The 20,517-nt window shown below is 43.6% G+C and overlaps 2 protein-coding genes across 2 annotated transcripts; both read right to left on the bottom strand.

The window, feature by feature from the left end:
• Nucleotides 1–387: 387 nt before the first annotated feature.
• On the bottom strand, nt 388–9,895 carry bcl2l12 (BCL2 like 12). Its single transcript, XM_080857109.1, has 8 exons — nt 9,738–9,895; nt 4,986–5,160; nt 4,283–4,532; nt 3,797–4,007; nt 3,355–3,498; nt 3,051–3,124; nt 1,368–1,448; nt 388–774 (listed from the first exon to the last, which is right to left on the bottom strand). Exons 2-8 carry the CDS (start codon nt 5,156–5,158, stop codon nt 475–477), a joined length of 1,233 nt encoding a protein of 410 aa, XP_080713235.1. The 5' UTR covers nt 5,159–5,160; nt 9,738–9,895; the 3' UTR covers nt 388–474.
• A 3,931-nt stretch (nt 9,896–13,826) lies between these two features.
• On the bottom strand, nt 13,827–17,728 carry pax10 (paired box 10; the record flags this gene model as incomplete). Its single annotated transcript, XM_080857108.1, has 7 exons — nt 13,827–13,888; nt 14,076–14,223; nt 14,909–14,979; nt 15,094–15,250; nt 15,900–15,982; nt 16,410–16,583; nt 17,623–17,728. The coding sequence occupies 7 exons, from the start codon at nt 17,726–17,728 to the stop codon at nt 13,827–13,829; spliced, it is 801 nt and encodes a 266-aa protein (XP_080713234.1).
• Nucleotides 17,729–20,517: the final 2,789 nt, after the last annotated feature.

The following is a 20,517-nucleotide window of genomic DNA, read 5'->3' as shown; positions in this document are numbered from 1 at the left end:
TAAGTCCCTGTAAAAGCTCATCATAGTTCCTGCTGTCAGTCATATTCCGCGATATCATCCACGATGCTTTCCTGTAGGGGAGAGGGGATAGTTAAAATCATGCAAGTGAAGTTGCCAACTTGTGTTTGCTCTCAATCAATGTGCTGTCACATTCCTTGAAATTTACCTTAGTAAATATTTTAAATATTCAAACTGGTCCAAGTGCCCAATGGAACCCGTATCACAATCCAACCCGCGCCCATTTCCAGACCCGGATCCCACTCTCAATCTCTTTCTCACACTCATTTCATGTCATTCTTCTCTGTCCTATTTCAATAAAGGCAAAAAAAATCCAAACAAAAATAAATGAAAAACGGACAAAAGAGCAGCTTGGTCAAAACACTTAAGACCCAACCTTGGACTCAAATTACAGTTCCTCATTCTGAGATCAAGGTTGATGGACACACACACTTACAGAGAGAACAGGTGGAGTGACTATGGGCTGAATAAAGTGACATAGGGAGAGGTTATTACCCAGCCTCCTTGACTCTTGACCCATGGAGCAAAGTTCTCCATGTAACGCTCGGCATAGCACTTCATGCGCTGATGAGCACCGGTGGCGGTTAGAACGCGCCGGGACGCCTCCATGGTGAGGGCCACTTTCCGTAGCGTGGGGCTGGCAGGGACGGGCTGGGGAGGGGCTTCAGTCTGCCTGGCGCAGGAGTCCAGCAGCTTGGCGAATGATGGGTATGAGAGGCGGACCAATGAGGAGCGCAGGAACGGGCTGGCTTCGATCTGGAACCAGAGAGACATTAGAAGTACAACCTAACCTGACACGAACACACACACACACAAACACACACAGACAAACACACACACATAAACACACACAGACAAACACACACACACACACACACACACACACACACACACACACACACACAGAGAGACAAACACACGCACACACACATGAAGACACAAGGCCCACATGCAGTCATCTGGGACAACTTCATCTGACACCACACAGGCTAGCCAAGCAGGCATCACTACAACTCTCCCATGCAACACTGACACAAAGCAAGTAAGTAGCCTGAGGAACACAACCTCCTCTGCCACAGAACACACACACACACACACACACACACACACACACACACACACACACACACACACACAGAAACTAAGCATGAGGTCACCATGACTATAACACTTTCTACCATGGTACACACACACACACACACAGACAAACACAAGCAATGAAATGATAAAGACAAGTTGAGGCTAAACAATGCAGAATGTCCTGCAGTTATTTGTTCTACCATGCAGTATGAAAACTGAGCCCCAACTAATGACTGGCCCTTCAGGACTGATCTGAGGTCAGTAATTACCCAGATGCTGCTGGTGGCCATGTTCTTAGACTCTTGTGCATTTAGACAGAGTAAGGCAGGGAGAAGGAGAAGGAAGAGAGGGAGGGAGGGAGGAAGGGTATATTAGCTACTTAACAGAAACAGAAAACAACAGAATTCTGCAGTGCCATGACAGCCAACCTGACAGCCTAAAGGCCAATTTAGGGTCGTTTTAGACGCAGAGCCGTAAGCACGTAATTTACACAAGGAACTTGTTTTAGACAAGTTTTGATTTACGGTTCCTTAAGGTTCGTTTTAGACGAAGAGCCATGTTGCAAGGCTTGTGAGCCGTGTTGCGTGTTGCAAAGCAAATTGACGCCAGCACTGTAGATTTATTTTGAGTTAAGTAAGCGTATTTATTGCAGCAGGAAAAAGGAAAAAAACTTACCGGAGCATGAAAGTGTAGTGGGCAAAAGGCTTGATGTTATGAATACATGTGTTACACAAAATACAAATGTTGGCAATTCAGTACCAGTGGCGAAAAAGACAGATCACATGACGCAAAAGTACATTTATTGACACATCTTTTAATGACTGCGACAGGCTTTAAAACGGTGTGTTAATGAGTTACATTATTCAAAGATGAGGTGGTAAACGGCGAGAGAATCTCATCATGTTATCAATGCTTGTAACTACAATGGTGCTGGCCACAAGGTGCTGGCAGGTTAATGTTAACTTTTGTATATGAGCAGACCGGGCTCATTCTATCAAACTAGCGGGTGCAATTGATTGATTCACGTCAATATGAACTCAATGAAAGATATCACCATGACTCACAAGTGGCGGAAAATGAATATGAAAGTACCTATTTGTTTGTGAATTACCACATTCTCTCCAAACAATCGCGGCAATTCAGTACCAGTGGCGAAAAAGACAGATCACATTATGCAAAAGTCTCCAAACAATCGCGGGTGAGAATGGGATATTCTCTCCATAAATTTGCGGTAATTTGAGCGTCCTTATAAGTGTTTAAAGAGGATTTGTAAAGGAGTTCATGTCTTCGGACGTCTTCTGTTATGTTTGTTCCTAATCCATAAGAAAAGCCTTGTGAGACGGTCTGCAGGGTATTCATGATTTAAAAAAATGTCTGGGCCTAAAAAAGACTGTAGTATGCTATTAACCCGGAAACGTGAGACTCTGTGGAAGGCTGTGGTAGCCGGCCAATAGCAGTCTTTGCGAGCTGCGTAGGGCCGTAGTGTTTTAGTCGCATAGTCAAGAATTTTGGCCGACGCACTTAAGCACGTAAGGGGGGGTATTTTACCGCGCAAGGGGGGGTTGTGTATCTTACGTGCTTACGCGTTACGTCTAAAACAGAGCATATATCGCCCTTAACTCTTCTCAAAGCTGTCCCTCACTGCCACAGTAAGATCTAAAAATGACCCACTGGTCACGTGACTCACACTGTTCCCCTGTTTGTGGTTACGAGCAGAAACACCTCAGACCGAGGTGGTTAGTGGTGTCGAATTACACACACGTCACATTTTCGCATTCCGCACACAGCACAATTTGGCAGGGCAGGGTTATGAGTCACCTTACTGGAGCAGGCCATGCTACCGCCTGGAACTTCCACTAGGGCTGACTCTTACCCAGACACGCCACCACACTGATTCCTCACGGGTAAAGGGATGAGCTAACACACGGGGGGTACCCATCATGTGAGACTACCTTCTCATTGATGAGGTCACCTTCTGCACAGAGGACCTGGACCAACTGCTGGACCACGTTGTTCTTGTCCTCAGCTGGGAGTCAGAAAGGGAAAAGCTGTCACTTTAAGGCATTTGTTATGTGTCTGTGTGTGTGTGTGTGTGTGTGTGTGTGTGTGTGTGTGTGTGTGTGTGTGTGTCTGTGTGTCTGTGTGTGTGTGTGTGTGTGTGTGTGTGTGTGTGTGTGTGTGTGTGTGTGTCTGTGTGTGTGTGTGTTCTTGCTTCACTACTGATTTGAAGTGAAGCCTGACCAGAGACTGCAGTACCTGAAGATTGACTCTGGGGGGTGCTCACGTTGCCTCCAACCCCAGGGGTGAGAGAGGGCGACACTGGTGTAGGCTTCTTCATGCTCTTCTTGGCGATCCTCTCCAGAGTACCGGCAACCTCCTCATAGAACTCAGGAGGGTGGGCTGGGGCAGATGAAGAACACACAGTCAATAATCACTCAAAAGCAAATACGGTAACCCACACACACACACACACACACACACACACACACACACACTCTGGGACTACAAACACACCGGTATTCTCAGCACTGAAACACCTCTGACCGCAGTCAAAACACCCACTCATCAGGAGTGGCCGGTGAATGAGTGAGTGAATAAGTGCATACAGTTAAATACAGAATACAGTGCTTTTCTCGATACCCAGATTGGTTTACATGTTGGTGGGTCTGAACTCTGAATGTGTTTGGTGCTGACTCACAGGGTGATAGCTGTGACTGAGATTCCTGGAGCTCTGGTCGGAGCTCGAGGGTGCCCGGCCTCTGGGGCTCGTTATCCTTGGGCTTGTTTTTCTTCTGGAAGATTCCAGGTAGATGGATTTTGAGTTTGCTCTTCTTCTTTTTCCTTCCCTCGCCTTGCTTCTTCTTCTCCCCTTCTTCCTCAGAAAAGGAAGACGAGGAGCCCCCATCTTTCTGATGTAAGGAACAAAAGAACAGAACAACAGGGAATTCAAAGACAACTCCATTCCTCTTTCTTGCATACAGCAGCCATGAAGACTTCTCAATCCTCATCCTATTCGATCAATACTGTATATTTTATATATACTGTATATATATATATATATACCCATCAAAAACAGTTATCAGAAAAAACTCAAAGTACATATAAGAACATGTGGCCATAACCTTGAGAACATATATTACTGTTACATTGAAAAAGCTGAAATGTAAGTCTGCATGAGGACTACCTCTAGCTTGTTCTGCAGGATCTCTGGATAAGTGGTAGGCTGGTCATTCTCTGATTGGGCAGGTTTTCTGTCCCTCTCCAAGGTCCCGCCTCCGCCTCCGCATGGTGCCTCGGGGCGTGGGGTTGGCCGGGGACGCAGGCGTCTCTTGATCAGGTTTTTGAGGCTGTGCTTCTTCTCCTCAGCGTTACTGATGGCCTCGTCCCACGAGTCCCAGCCATCGTCCCCCTTCTTCTTTAACTTTGTTCCTGCACTGGAGGGGAGACAGGGACAGAAGAAGGTGAAGGTCCAACCATCATGCCTTAAAGGGTTGCAGACTCTTTTCTTTTTGAATTGATGGAATCAAAACACCTAACCTAACCTCACCCTAACCTAACCCTAACCCTCGCCCTAAGCTAACCCTAGCCCTAAGCTATCTGGCAGCCCCGCAGATCCCAGCATGGAAAAGATGCTCATGGAACAGTAATCAGGGGACAACAGCAAATACTATATCCTTCTACATAAAAAAATACAGCTTTGAATATCACTATTCCTCACTATATTTTAACACTGATAAATAATTTCAGTTATCAATTGACCTCATTTGAGAGACATCTTCAGTGAATGGTCAATTGTGAACAGGAGAAAAGCTCAGTAGATGGGCACGCACCAGCTTTTCCAGTTAGGGGGGGGGAGTGTTGTTATTCTCCACATAAGGCGGACGTACCTGAATTTACTGGAGTCATGGTAGGTGCCACCCACCCTGCCTTGCCGCTCTGCTGGGGGAACAGACAGCGCATTGCGCAAGAAGGACTTGAGCACCAGCCGGGTTTCAGCTTCTACCTCCAGCAATGAGACCGAGTGGGTTGGGGACATGGGTCTGGGCGCCCCCTCAGACATCACTGTGGAGACAAAGGAAAGAAAAAACAAAAACAAAAAACAAAACTAAGAGAATTAAGTGGCTGTGTGGGTGTGTGTGAGGGAGAGACAGACAAACAGTACACTAAGGATCACACCTTCAAGCCCTACTGTGATGGTTACAATGATGCTTACATGATGCCACATGTCAAAACTGGAGATGTCTTGACACTGAAGCTAATCTTTGCCCTCAAGGGTAGTCTTTACATCAGTGTTGAGTCAGGTTCACGTCATACTCCATCTTCAACAGATTTGTATGCGGAAAGGCCAGAGGCTAAAGTCTGGCTCAACACAAACAGTCTAGGGCACTAGAAATTAAAGTAACAGTATGTAGCAATTGTACTTCAGGGTTAGGGTTAGGATAAGCAATTTTACAGAGACTTGCCCACTTCATGCATTTTTAAATGTGTGAATGTTCATGAGGTGAGATTTGTGTGTTCAGTGACCATTAAGTGTTGTGGAGATGTCCGCTCCATTGTGAATCATTCACAGGTGACTTATTAGCCCTTAGACTCAGACTGCTATTAACTGCTGAAGGCAGTCATTATGTTTGTGTGGTAGTGAGCCACACTAGTTGTGATTGTGGGTGTGGTTTTTCCAATCTTGATTGGTCATGCGTGTTTGTTTCGTGCTGCATTGAACTTGGTAGACTCTAGTTATATGTTGTGGTATGGGACCACTGTGTGTGTGACCTTTTTGTTGTGGTGACAACAGTGCACGTTTTGTTGGGATTGTGTGTTGCTACTGTGGTAGTAGTAACTGTGAATAATCCATTTGTGACTGTTGTGCTCCACTTTGTGTGGGTCACTTGTTACTAGTTTTGTGTGTTCATGTGCAACTTGTGTTTGGATCTCTTGTGCATGTTCATGGTAATGGTGTCCATGTTTGTTTGTTGGGCCAGTCTACTTGGTGAGAGCATATGGCTCTATGGGTTTGGTTGTGTGCCTCGTTGAAGAGTGTTTTGGTCTGTGGGTAAACAGGCAATATGTACACTTTTAGGAGTCTGTGACTAGTGGCTCAGGGTTGCCTATTGCAGGAGATGCAATCAATGGAATCTGTGGTATGAGTTATGTTTCTGTCTTTCTCTCCCTCTTTCTCCTTTGTCCTATTTGTGGAGGGCTTAAGACTGGAAGACGCAGTATAGGGGCTTTACCTTCAGTGTTAGGGCTCCTAGAGGAACCATTTAAGGGGGGAAGTGTTACGCCCTACTACTCCCTTGCTGGCTTTGCAGTGGCAGTGCAACAGTTTTAAGATGGTGAATGGGCCTAATAATCCTGATTGTCCGGACCTGGGAGGTGTGGATAAAAGCCATACGGTTTGCCCTCAAAAGGAAGCCTGGCATTTTCACCATGTGTTTGGTGCTGGTGCTTGGCCCTCACTATTTTACTCTGTGTTTTTGGTTATATAAAAATAAATAGTATTTTTTTTACAACTCTGTGGTCTGTCTCCAATTTATGTTGCGGCTCAAGAGCCAGGTCGTAACAGGGCGCTACAATGACGTTTAATATGGAGAATGGCCTCTGTTCCATTGCCTTACCAGGGTCCGTACTGCATTAGGTTGGTTTTTGGAAGCCGCCAGGGTACTTCTCTCCGCGGATTAGTAAGTAACTTATTAGCTGTCTTGCTTTGTCTTGTGTTGCACTTGCTTGATGTTTGACTGTGCTACGAAAGTTGTTGACTCACTTGTTTGTCATAGTGTCAAAGTAATCAGATTTCAACAGGTTTTGCTAGGTTTAGCCGCTAGCATCTTGTTAGCGATTAGCAACTCCTCCATTGTGCTGCTTTAAGGTGTAAGCCTGGTTCAAATGAGACTGATGTTTGTATCTTCTCCTCCCGCCTCAAAGTGCATAATGCCTTCATGTCTGTCTGCTTGCCTATGTCTCTTAAACCCATGACTACTGGGATACCATAGAAAGGTAGAGCATGGTGATGAGTACACTACAACCCCATGTTATTCCTTCCCTCAAAATACACTATTAGTTCCTGTGACACTGAACTTCAGCACGGATATATAAACCACAAACTTCTTTCTGAATACTCAGTCTCTGAAGACATGCCATTGACTCAGATAACTAGGTTCTGCAGAGCACACATTTAAGCCTGTATGATGGGTTTGTGAAATTAGCCTTCCTAAGTGGTCTTCTTATGGGTGTAAAATCAGCCAAGTCATTTCAAATATGTCGGCAAACCCCCCACTTCTTTAAAACAATGCCAACAACTGCTTGCAAAATCAGCTTCAGAGGTAGTTACAATTATCAGATAAAACCTGGGTACACAATATGGTTTTAGGTAAATGTGATGGATGGAAGGACATACCAAAACTAATATCTGTTAAAGGGAGAGTCTGCGATTCGGAATCACAAAAGTTTGTTGAAATTTGAGCTCAACAGTCAATCAAATTACACCCCTCCCCTCCGTACTCCTGAAGCACTGTGTTAGTTAGCTGGTAGTGTTTATGGCTCGGTCTGACCCACTATGCTTGTTTCCCATTTAAAGAGTTAGGACTATGTTCGAACACTGAGTTGGAACAGACATGTATTTATTTGTTTTTTGCTAATTGAACAGACAGCTACAGGACTGTGAAGAGAAATGTGCTGAATGTGTCAATAATACCTGTATGAGATTAGAATCGTGGCAGCTCAAGTGGCAGCTCCAGTTTAGGAGCATTTTTGTCATTCTTGTATCACCAAAGAGGCATCATTCATCACCGTCTTATTTACACACTGATTCAGAAAGGACAATGCCATCACAAGCAGTTCACGTGGTACTGGTGTCTAATAAATGCACACACAGTTCAGAAAGGACAATGCCATCACAAGCAGTTCACGTGGTACTGCTGTCTAATAAATGCACACACAGTGTGTTGACTTATTCACCCAAGGCTGCACATCTGTCCCATATCTGATCAGACCACAATAGAAATGCACTAGCAAAACTGCTCCCCACTACCACTCGGGGAAGAGTGTCCCAAAGCCTTCTTAGTGTTTCAAGTTGTTTCCCAGAACATCCTTAGCTAAGTACCTTCTCTAGGAGATACTTTCATATGGTTGGTCTGGGCCATCCTAAGTTATAACTGCTGTAACTGCACAGTTTTCTGATAAAAAAGACGTTTTAGCCTAAAAATGCCTAAAATTGTTGTGTTCATGACTGGATGTATGCACTAACTGCAATGTAAAACCAAAATGTATGTTGCCTTACATCTTTTGCTTCATTGGCCTAAATACAAATAAAAAAAAGTTTAAATGATCTACCTGTTCATTTTTAATCCCATGTGAATACAAATCTATGAGTAATATCTAGCCTACAACCGTCCTAATTGGGAACTTTTTTATTTTGACTTGCATAGTATTTCTTGTCGATGATCTTTCTAATACTGATCACCTGCGCTCCAATCTGAGTCATTATCATGTCACACACACTCAAGCCTTCGTGAATGACAATAATCAATTCAAGACAAATGGATTCAGCCTCTTCAGGTATCAGGTTTCCTATCAGGGGAACTCTTAAGACATGATTTGGGAAACACGTAGTAAAGTCAACAACTTTCATAATGTATACCTTTCAAGTCCAAAGAAGTAGGTTATTTATATGTTTTGATAAATGGCTTTTGAAATGGCTTTGTTTAAATCACATCTTTCGTCAGCTCCATCTTTATACTCAAAACGAATCATTGATAATCATCACTGTGCTTCAAGAATGAACGAAAATTCAAAATGTTTGTGTTGTTCTAGAACACACTCAAAGGCATCCTGGTACTGTGATGCAAGTGGTCACAAGCAGACTCACAGATACAGTGTCACTATGACAAGTCCCCTTCATTTACTTCCCCTTCATCCCCCAACCGGCACCCCCCCAAAAGTGGCACACATACACATACATAATATTATGTATATGGGTACACAGGCCTAAAAGCAATTGGTAGGCCGTCACATAGAAATAAAGCAATTCACAACGGGTTCTACAAACGAACATGAAAGCCCCGGGGCAACAGCGATGCATTTTTGTTGGAGCCCAAATACACATTTCAAGTCAAGAGCATGTAAAGATTTCAACCAATCGTGTCAATGGGAGGACACCAGTATGTCTTCTTACAGATGTATTTCATTCATGTGAAGTGTAACATCTGCTAAACACGGGCTAAGTAATAGGACACACATGGAATTATTGTAGATATATTAGACACGTTCTTTACCGAGGCTTATGACCGCTTAAAAAAGGCTAAACCGGGTACTTCTGCATGTCATGGGGCTACTTAGCTCTCTTCTGCTGACATAAACGACGTCTGACTACCCAGACAATTACCTCGCACAACAGGATCACCAGACTCTTCCAATAATAGCTGATAACAAATCACACCCACGAAACTAACTTAGCAACGTAGCACGTATCTGTCAAGTATGGCATGTGTTTGTACCAATCACTATTCACTGATTTTTACAGCCATCGGTTTGTACAAACTTGTCGTAGACTTCCATGGCTTCGAATCGACACAGGGATGCAAGGTAAGAACTCCTGGTTGCCATATTAGGCTACAGAAAGCGACGAGTCTCACTTAACTTACCTTCGTGTCTACGACGTGGTTGTTCACTAGAAGTTTAGAGAGACTGAGTCCAACTAGCTACTGCACACATCAAGCTACTATAAAAATACTACATAATTAAAACAACATTTAGATTGAAAGCTACCGTTGCTGTTAGCTATCGTGTTAGCGTTTTGTAAAATTAGCCTTCGGCTGAGAACAGAAATACGCTATCGTAATCTTTTTTTCGACACCATGACCTAATTTATCACTTTTTTCAAACTCCCCCTCCTCTCCAACACTTTTCCAGCGTCATTATCTCATTTTTCTGATCGAAATATCTGTTATCCTTGACAGACTACCTGCCGTCCGACTTCATGAGTTTCGGTGGATATGGGATGGATTGACAGTCTGACACACGACAACTCTCCCGGCTCTGGGACCTGTTGGAATGGGCGGATCTGCGCATGTCCAATCAAGGATGTCTTGCAAAGGAGGACAGGCTAAACACGGCCCTTTCAAATTCTAAAGTTACTAACCCCCACCCAACCCCCGAATGCCATGCATTTGAAGATAAGAACCTGTTTGAACAGAAAATGACACCTTGATGAAGTTGAACAGGTGCAGTTTATTAAACCAGCATTCAAAGTAAAAGCAATATCATACCATCAAATACATCACACTTACTTACATTATTGTTAAAATGTTATCTGGGAGCAAATTAAATGCCTAAGACAGTAAAGAAGTGTTTGCTGTGAGGCTTCCAGTGTGAACCTGACAACTGAAACACAGTGCAACTGATTGTGAGCTGACATCTTGACTCCCCTTGACAGTAGCAGCTCTCCCACCCCACCCCTCCCAAACCCTGTCCAGCGTTACAGCAGACTCACACACTGGTACAAGGATTGGGAGAGATGGAAAGAGAAAGAAAAACGTAAATAGGTGGTTAGGTAGAGAAGGAGAGTGGGAGAAAGAGAGAGAGAGAGAGAATTCAGTGCAACACGGTTTAGCAAGTTACCTGTCAGGCAGTTCCCTATTCTCAAAGTACTGATGCGGCGACATAATCATAACTAAATAGACTAAAAGTTAGATCATCTGAAAAAGAAGTTAAGTTACTTTTTAAGTCTTTTATATGGGTGTTTCTGCATGAATAACCTTGTTAAGGTTCTCCACATCTCTTTGATAAATACTTTTGCAGTGCAACTCTTTTATAGCTCTCTTTGTAATCATTTTGTCATATGTCTGTCTTCTGCTCTCTTCCAGTGGTGCGCTGGTTGCTGCCTCAAGACTTACCTCAGTGTCTAAAGAACCATTTCCTCTTCAGTGCACTTCAGTCTTCTTCAGCTCTTCCTTCTCTCTCTCTTTCTCTCCTCTACCATGCATTCTGTGCCTCCTGCGTGCCCTCTGCCCTGTCCCAGCTCTGTCTCCCTCTCTCCGTCCCTCGCTGCCTCTATCTATGCCTCCCTTGGTCGCCCTATCTCTCCCAAATCACTTCCCCTGACTGGGAGCCAATAGGGAGCAAATATGCAGGGTGAGGCACTTCCTCTGTGACAGGAAACGAGAGAAAACATAGTGTGAGAGCTTGTGAGTGAGTGAGAGAGAGAGAGGTCTAATGGGGGATGGGAGATGGCACAGAGGTCAACCTCTTGAACAGATATGTTCACAAATTACTCTTGTGTACATATTTGTAATGCAATGCCTTTCACTGTAACGCTAAACCAATGGCTGCCATAACCATGCTTTAGTCATGCCCTACTATTTCTTATTCAAAGGTTGTGTCATGTATGCATGTCATTCGTGTGTTTAGAGCTGTGCACTCTCAATGAGTATGACTGACTAAGACCTCAAGGCTGAACCCAAACCAAATACACTGGCCCCTGGGGCACTACCATAGAGGGGAAGGTTACGCAGAAATCAGAGAGATAAAGACATACAAGGAGGGGCTGAGCTAAACACTTTTGGGTGTGGTGCCCACCCCAGAAGACCACATAAAGACCCCCAGCCCTGATGGGTCTGATTTTTCGGGTCTGTTGGGGATAGGAGTAGTGTGATGGAACTGCTTGCGTGCCCCGTCCAACTTCCTGTTTACACAGCTCATTACCCTCTCCCTCCAGTCAGAGCTCATCAAGCTAATCGCTATGGGAATACACATGGAGAGCTCTACTCATGCTACTGCTTCAGTTGATGACCGCGTTAACATGGTCATGAATTGAATACAATTCAGCAAATAATGTGATTTTTATTCATCCTACACATCTGACTTGACTGACAAAACATTTAGTAAACACTAGTTAAAGTGTTTATAAAAGAGGTTGGAAATATGTCTTTGTTTGACAGAAAACTGCTGCTGTGTGGTGTAAAATCCATACATTGACTTTGCAGCAAATACATATTAATAAAATATATGAATAAAATATATGAATATATAAATATGAGAAAATAATACATAAACATGGAGACATAAATACTAATCTTTTTCTACCCTACCCGTCGTACTACTATAATTGAGTACATATCTGTGGGTGTATGTGCGCTTCTGTTCCTGTGAGAATAGCTTTGTCAGTCAGAGCATTATTTTTGGTGGGTGTGGTAATGTGTGTGTAGCAAAAACAGGAAATTCACAGTCACATAGGCAGGAAATGCTACTGTTCAGTGACAGGGAGAAATAAACACAGGGCTAAACAGTAGATACGTTACCCTCTGAGAAAAAAAAATAAACACAAAGAGAAAGAGAGAGAATTCAACTTTAGATTCTTGAGGACTTTGAGTTTAAGATTCTTAAAGAAAAATGTGAAAGGGTAAAGAGTCACAAAGAATTGTAGTAATAGGAGATCAGTCCTGGTTTTATGATTAGTGATTAACACTCAAATCTACAGATTTATTTATTCACATTTCAAAATGTATTCATGAGTAAAGAGTTTCATGAAAGGGTAGACACAAAAATGCTCACAAAACTAATAATACACACAGTAACATTTTCTGCTTTCACTTTCTCTCTCTTACCCTAAGATGAATGCTTTTCTGATTGTGTGTTAGTGTATTATGACATGCACACACAGATTTACACTCAAATGTCTCTTTCTTGTGGATGCACATACCCACACACACAAGACGAAATTCTCACTCTTTCTTTGATGAATGAAACACACACACACACACACACACACACACACACACACACACACACACACACACACACACACACACATTCACAGAAAGACAGTCAGACAGAGAGAGGGGGCTGTAGGTATGTGTGTAAGAGAAACGTTATAGCAATGCAGGGTAAAGCTAGAATTAAATGGTGATGACATCAAAATAAAAATACAATGACTAACTTTTACACTTGATAATAATATCATACATCTCTCACCAATGTTTATCTTTGATCTGCATGATTCCATGACCACCATTCATGTGCACTTATATTCACTTCAATCCTGACTACAACTGCAGGACTAGGACTGATTGTCATAGGCTGTATAGCATTTGTGTTAAATTAGGTCTTTTCATTTACAAAAACTGATTGTCATTGGCATTTCCTTGTTTGTCCGTGATAGTCAGATATGTGATGTTCATGCGTGTGGTCACGAGCAGGATGTCTGCTCATAATAGTCCCTGCTCCTCTTCGTCTGTCGTGACTGATTTTGCATGTTGATTGTCATCGCTTGCAGTCAGTATCTGCAGGTAGTCCAGTCCGTAACCCAGAGGCTGGCTGATCTCTGCTGATGTATCAGTCCTCTGCAGACCAGAGGGAGATGAGAGGGGCTGCTGCTGGCTTCTCCTCTATATCAGGTCTGTGGTCTGGTAGGCCAACCCTGTGCATCTGTACTCTCAGTGTAGGACATGGCTTCACAGTGTTGGGTTTAAAGATTTCTAGCTGATTCTTTAGTTGGTCATATAGTTCTTTTCTGCTTGTGTCAGGCGGTTATAGAAATTGTGTGGGTAAGGGGACAATTGATTTGTGTGAAACAGATTGAGTGTGTGTGTGTGTGTGTGTGTGTGTGTGTGTGTGTGTGTGTGTGTGTGTGTGTGTGTGTGTGTGTGTGTGTGTGCATGCATGTATTGTGTATGTATGTTGAACTGCACCTAGGTTCAATGTTTCGGTGTATTATTTCTGGGTTCCACCCTATCTCACTGCAGTCTGGTCCAGTACTGCCCCAAGTCCTGCTCACCACCTGGAACTGTTAACGGACCTGAGGACAAAAAGCCTGAGAGTGGGAAAAATGAGTAAAGAGGAAAAACATAGCAAAAGATGGAAAGAGGAAGGAGGAGAGAAAGGGTGGTCAGTTCACAACCGTATAATACAGACAGCTCTAATTGTGGTGGTTTTGGGCCTAATAACCCATATGACATCCATAACCCCTGATGCGTATAGCTCACCTGCGCTGCTGCTGGCTGAGGCAGGATGGGGCATGTGAGGGGAGGGGTAGGGGGAAGGGTCAAACTTGCGTGGGAGAGAGGATGGAGGGCCGGAGGGGGAAGGAGGTAGCATGCAGGAGTAAGATTGGACTGGCTGAGGAGGTAAAGACTTAGGAGGAGATAAGACAAGGTGAGAGGAGAGGACAGGGAGGAGAGGTGGAAACAGAAGAGGAGGCCAGGTAGGAAAAGACAACAGGAGAGGCAAGGAGAGGCAAGGAGAGGAAAGGGAAGAGGAGAGGAGAGGTAAGAAAGAGAGATTGAAGAAATAATTAGAAAAGAGAAGAGAAGTTGCTGGAATGAAGCATAGAATTTCATATTTAGGTTGTCCTGTTGCAGATATGGAGAGGACTAAGTAAACATTATGATAGCCACTATGTTGTAGCCTATTCTCTGTGCTAAGAAGGCATTGATGTATTTGTCATTGTAAATATAAAAGTTCTGTAATAGATTTGTGTTGCAGCATCATCGTTTGATGATAGAATAATAGGGGATTATTTAAAATAGTCTTCAGAATAAAGACTGGTGTTCCACATGAAATGAACAGGCTTCAACAAACATACGCTTGCTTGGAGCATATCCAGTGATTACCAGCAGGGGGCAATAGAACACAAACCCAAAAATGTAGATTCCACATTTTAAGTCATTCCATCTTATCATTTGAAGTCAAACTTTTTTAAAAGCACAATAGTTACTCATCTAAAAATAGTTGAATAAGTGTCCCTGTGGCTCCTGAGACCTGAGAAGGTTCAACAGAGGGAGTGGATGCAAAATCTAAGCTTGGAGTGAAGAGTTACCTGCACACTAGAGAATACAGAAAGGGACCCATATCCTGAGAGTGAGGATTCACTTCGACTGTGAACTGAGCCTGAAAGAGAGAGAAAGACAAAGGGGGTGGTGTGGTGGTTAGTGGAAGAAAGAGAACATGGAAAGAGAGCCATGCAACAATCACTGAGCACAGAGATAGATGAGTGAGGCACACCTGAGTTGTTACCATGGTGAGAGTGATAGACAGAAGAATTAAAGGAAGTGCTCAGAGGTGTGTGCGCCTGAGGACAGGAAGTGCTGCTTGCTGTTCGCTTTTGGTTACGAAGCTTCTCCTCCCTTCTCCATTTGGCTCTGCGGTTCGAGAACCAGACCTGCCAATCCAGACACACAAACACAACTTTCAGTGTTTTTTAGGGTCACTACATGGCCACCAGATAGTAAGTAGTCCATTAGATCTCACTGAACAGGCCACACTGAACATATTTGCGTTGAAATGTCTTTGCAGCAAGTAGTGAGAACTCAAGAAATCAACTCAGTGATACAAATCTCAATAGTGAAAATGCTAGAAGGTTGTGTACAACATGACCGATTTAAAACTATATTTATTGCTGCACTTAAGGAAGCACAGTGTTTGTTTTGCATAACAAATGCTGCACTAAAGTTAACATACCAAAAAAGAAAGTAAAAAGCCTAAAATTAAACTTCAATTCTTTAAAAAATATTGATCTAAACAAAGGGGAAACATGCTGACTAAGTTCAAGACTGTCAAACAGAACTCTCTTATTCTTAATTTGCCCCGGCAGCTTTGAATTTGTGGCACAATCTGTTCAGGCCATGCTATAATGGTGAATTTCTCACTGACTGTGTATTTTAAACACAATACATAAACAATACGTAGCTCTTAATTGAAATGAATAAATGTAAACTAAATGTACATCATTTATAACGTATTTCTCTTAAACGAAGGACAGCCTATGCTGTTGGTAGCAGGGTTTTGTCAGTAGGGGGCAGTAGTGTTACCTGAATACGGGCCTCTGGGAGGTCTATTTTTGCTGCTAATCTCTCCCGTGCAAAGACATCTGGGTAATGCGTCCTCTCAAACTCTGCAACACATGGAAAGAAGACAGTTAAATCTGCTGGCACACTCAAGCACTCCCGCTCTCACTAATGAGTGAGTAAGCCTATGCACTGTGATGCTAACGGGACCCGAGTACATGTTTTATCAGGATTGTTGCAAGGCAGGAAATAATACAAAAGCTTTGACAGTGAAGTGCTGCTATTTGGGATCTGTGTGATGAGTTATGAACTTTGACTAAAGATTTTAGTTTTCTAAGCTTTATCTATGACATCTGTACTGGGTTCTGAGCTCTGTGATGATAGCCATGAGCTGTGATGTTTGGGCTCTGGGCGCAGACCTCTCTCCAGGGCGTCAATCTGCTCCTGTGTGAAGTGTGTGTGTGTGTGTGTGTGTGTGTGTGTGTGTGTGTGTGTGTGTGTGTGTGTGAATGTGTGTGTGTGTGTGTCTCAGACCTTTCTCCAGGGCGTCGATCTGCTCCTGTGTGAAGCTGGTGCGGTTCCTCTGCAGCTTCCTCTTCAGCTGCAGGTGAAGCTGTGACTCCTCCGCCTCCTCCCTCTCCCTCTCCCCCGGCACCACCCCCTCAGCTGCACCACCCGTCTGGAGGTTCATGTCGTCAACGAAGCCGTCTGAGGGATCAGAGACAGAAGGTAAAAAGAGAAGGAGAAATGAAAGCAAAGAGAAAAGAGAGGGAAGAAATTAAGCATAATGTAAATACTTCCTTAACTACACTGTCAAGTTCTTTCTAAGGATTTCCTAATTCAGAATGTTTACTCTTGGTGTCATGGTGACTGATGGAATGCTGGTATATGTGGGGCTTTTTGTGCATCATACAGAAAAGACGAGGTTAGAATCGCAGGTTAGAATGAAAATGAATTGAGTGATTTTTACAGCACAAAACAGTAAATTAAACCTATAAGAAAGGCAAGTATGCCTTTAGAGGCAGAGACAGTATGTGTATGTGTTTGTATGTGTGTGTGCGTGTGTGTGTGTGTGTGTGTGTATGTGTGTGTGTGTGTGTGTGAGTGTGTGAGTGTGTGAGTGTGTGTGTGTGTAAATGGTCCATCTAACATGGACTATTTGAAATGATACATTTTCTCTGAAACACACATTTTACATCTACATGACATTGTGTGTGTGTTTCTGTGTGTGTGCATGTGTGTGTGTGTGTGTGTGAGAGAGAGAGAGAGAGAGTGTGTTTGTGTGTGCATGTGTGAATGTATACATGTGTATGTGAGAGAAAGAGAGAGGGAGTGTGTGTGTGTGTGTCTGCGTGTGTATTTGTGTGTGTGGGTGTGAATGTATACATGTGTATGTGTCTGAGAGAGAGAGCGAGAGAGAGAAAGAGAGTGAGAGAGAGAGAAAGAGAGAGAGAGAGAGAGAGAGCAGGAGAGAGATGATGTTGTAGCTATTGGCACCCTCGTTCTGAACTCAGTCATGTGGAAGAGTCTCCAGTTCACCCCAAGCTGACTTCACAAGCAACACAGATACAAGGCGTGAACAACACATACTGACAGAGAGTAACAAAACTGCTCATACACACACATACACAAATACACAAACCACCACACAAAACACATATGTGTGTGTGTGTGTGTGTGTGTGTGTGTGTGTGTGTGTGTGTGTGTGTGTGAACGCGCGCACCCGTGCCTCCGGGTGTTCTCTTACCTGTGCCATGTTGTGATGTTATTGCATTGGGCTGATGGTACCAGTTAGTGGGCCCTGTCCAGTTTGAGCCACTCTGGAGGTTGAGCATGGTCAAGTTGTCGTACATAGAACACCCTAGCCAGAAGATAGAAACCTTTTCCCTTGACCTCTGCTGTCCTGTTGTTCAGGCCCAGTCACAGTCAGTCAACACCAACTTAAGAGAGAGAGAAAAAGAGAGAGAGAAAGAGAGAGAGAGAGAGAGAGAGAGAGAGAGAGAGAGAGAGAACGATGAAGAGATAATTAATTAGATGATTGAATACCAAAAGGTCTGTGAGAATGGAGCTTGTTTTGTGTACACACACTGTAACACACACACACACACACAGACAGACACACACACAGTCATGCATTAACCTCCAACAGCGACACAAAGAGAGTTCATTACACACACACTGAGTAATTAAGAGCTACAGAACATCTACCCTGACACCGCTCCGCACACATGCATGAGTGGAGAGAATCACGCTGTCAGCAAGCATTAACAGCAGCGTACAACGCACAAGATATCCGCAATAATATATGCACTAGAGGGGAACAGACTCATGTTTGCACTACAAGAACATTGACAAGCATACACTAATACACCAGTGTAAACACAAGGTAGGATAGTATCATTATTACACTGACATACTCCAGTGCTAATACATGAGGGAACGTCATGGAAATAATAAAATAATACGCCATAATAATACAGAAATAAAACACCATATAATATAACACCATGGAGGCGTTGTTAATAGACTTGTTAAGATAGCTGATCAGACAAGGAGCAGAATGAAAAACTCAGACTTCGGTCATTTTGCTGAACTTGGTACTGGAGACGCTGAAAGCAAGGACTCAAAGCAAGCATCCCTCCCCTGTGAGCTGACCACGGGGCCCACAACATTGCTATTGGAAAGGTAAGCAGATAAGCTGCACTTAAGTCAGCACCAGAGGCTTGTAAAGGCTAGCATACATGAAGTTGAACTAGACTGAAGATGTGGAAAAGGCCACCATTCAGAACATCGGAAAAAAACTACACATTAAGACAAAACACACACACACACACATCACCGCACTCTAATATCATAGTCTATGAAGACTCATCGTCCAAGTGTGACTAAAATGAGAACTAAACCAATACTATGTAAGACTTAGACAAATGGTGGCACAGTGGTGTTGTAGTTCATTATTTAAGGATAAATTAAGTAACAATTAAGAATGAATGTATCCCTGATGCAGTATGAAATAGTAAGAATGGTTCATCACCAAATTTACAAATCTTCATCTTGTAAGGTTTTATTAACTTTCTATGTACAGATTCAAGAGTAACGCAACTAGAGTAGACAATGCTGCTGAATGACACTGAAAAACATGGTAGTCAGACGGATAAATGCATTTTATTTACACAACCTCTACACAACTAACTGTCCACCTTCTCCCAGGCTACGAAGCGTTGCAGAGGCATTTCCACCATCCAAACTGACCATACTAAACAGCATTGGAGAGATTGGCTAAGGTCATGTTCTTCAGTGTTCACTGAATGTTCCGCTGTCTCAATTTCATTTGTTATTTTGGTTTTCTGTCTGTTAGCTGACCTTAACCTAGGCCTGACTCTAATATTTCTATGTATTTGACTGTCTGTGGTTTATTTTATAGTTACTCACCTTCTCGGGAGGATGAAAGCGACTCAAACCTCTTCACTCTTCTCTCATGCCCTTCTCCTGCTTCCTCCACTGTCTCTGGCTTTGTTGATAGTGAAGCGCGTGTGCCGAGGGAAAGCAAGAGAGAGAGATACAGAGTGGAGGGAAAGACAGAGAGGGTTAGACAGGGCGAAAGAGAGGAGAGCAGGGAGGGGCAGTGGGCTACAGAGAAATGCATCTGCAGGCACTCTGGTCCTTGGAGCGATGGAGAGACAGAGTGGGGTGGGGGAGTGGAGAGAGAGAGAGAGACAGAGAGAGAGAGGGAGAGAGAGGCGAGAGAGAGATAGAGAGAGAGAGAAAGTGAAAGAGAGAAATGACACACACAGTCAATGTCAGTGTCAGGTCCTAACGTAATGCCAGGAAAAAGGGTGATAAAGTGAGAGAGAGAGACAGAGAGAGAGAGAGACCAAAGCAAATAAAACAACCAAGGATGTGACTACAGACCACCTATAGGTATGTAACAGTTCCCATTAGAGCATACATTTCAATGTTCTCCTTTTCCAGCCGGTGCAGTCACAGCAGTGACCTTTACCATTACAGGTGTCCCAAGGTGCCAAAGTGATCTCAGAGTTCATTCAAAACCATTAGTAAAAGCTACCAGAAAAAATGTGTCTTTGGTATTTCATGCTAGCAATGAGACAGTGAAACAAAAGGAGATGTTAAGAGCAGAGTCAGACTCCTAATCACCAAGGGGGGTGGGGTGGGGGGGTCAGCCCTCGTGTGGACTTCCGTGTGCGTGGCATGTTAACACGCATGACACACGCCTGTCAGGGCATGTTGTCTGAGTTTTCCCTCCACCGCACTTTGTCATGATCACAACAGCACATTTGCATATTCTATTGGATTAGCCGTGTAACGCGGGATGTTTTGAGCACGCAAGAGCTAGGCAGAGTACTGTGGTGGGGGTGGGGTGGGGTGGGGTGGGATGGATGGGGTCGGAGGGTGTGGGTTGTGGCAAAGAGGGTTTGTTGAAAATAGGGACACCTTGAAAAGCCACATTCATTGGGGTATACATATCTATGACCTCCTTGCTTAGTCTAGTCTCAACTGCTTTTGCAGACTGGTAATATCCCCCTATTTGCAGGACCTGGGTGATGCCATAGGCTGTAAACATTTAAGGTCATGCCTGTTCCTGTTTGATTGTTCTAGAAGACTTATGAAAAAAAGGTGTGAA

Source organism: Sprattus sprattus, assembly GCF_963457725.1.
Source record: "Sprattus sprattus genome assembly, chromosome: 18".
NCBI lineage: Eukaryota > Metazoa > Chordata > Actinopteri > Clupeiformes > Clupeidae > Sprattus > Sprattus sprattus.
This window is presented reverse-complemented; position numbering and strand designations above follow the sequence as displayed.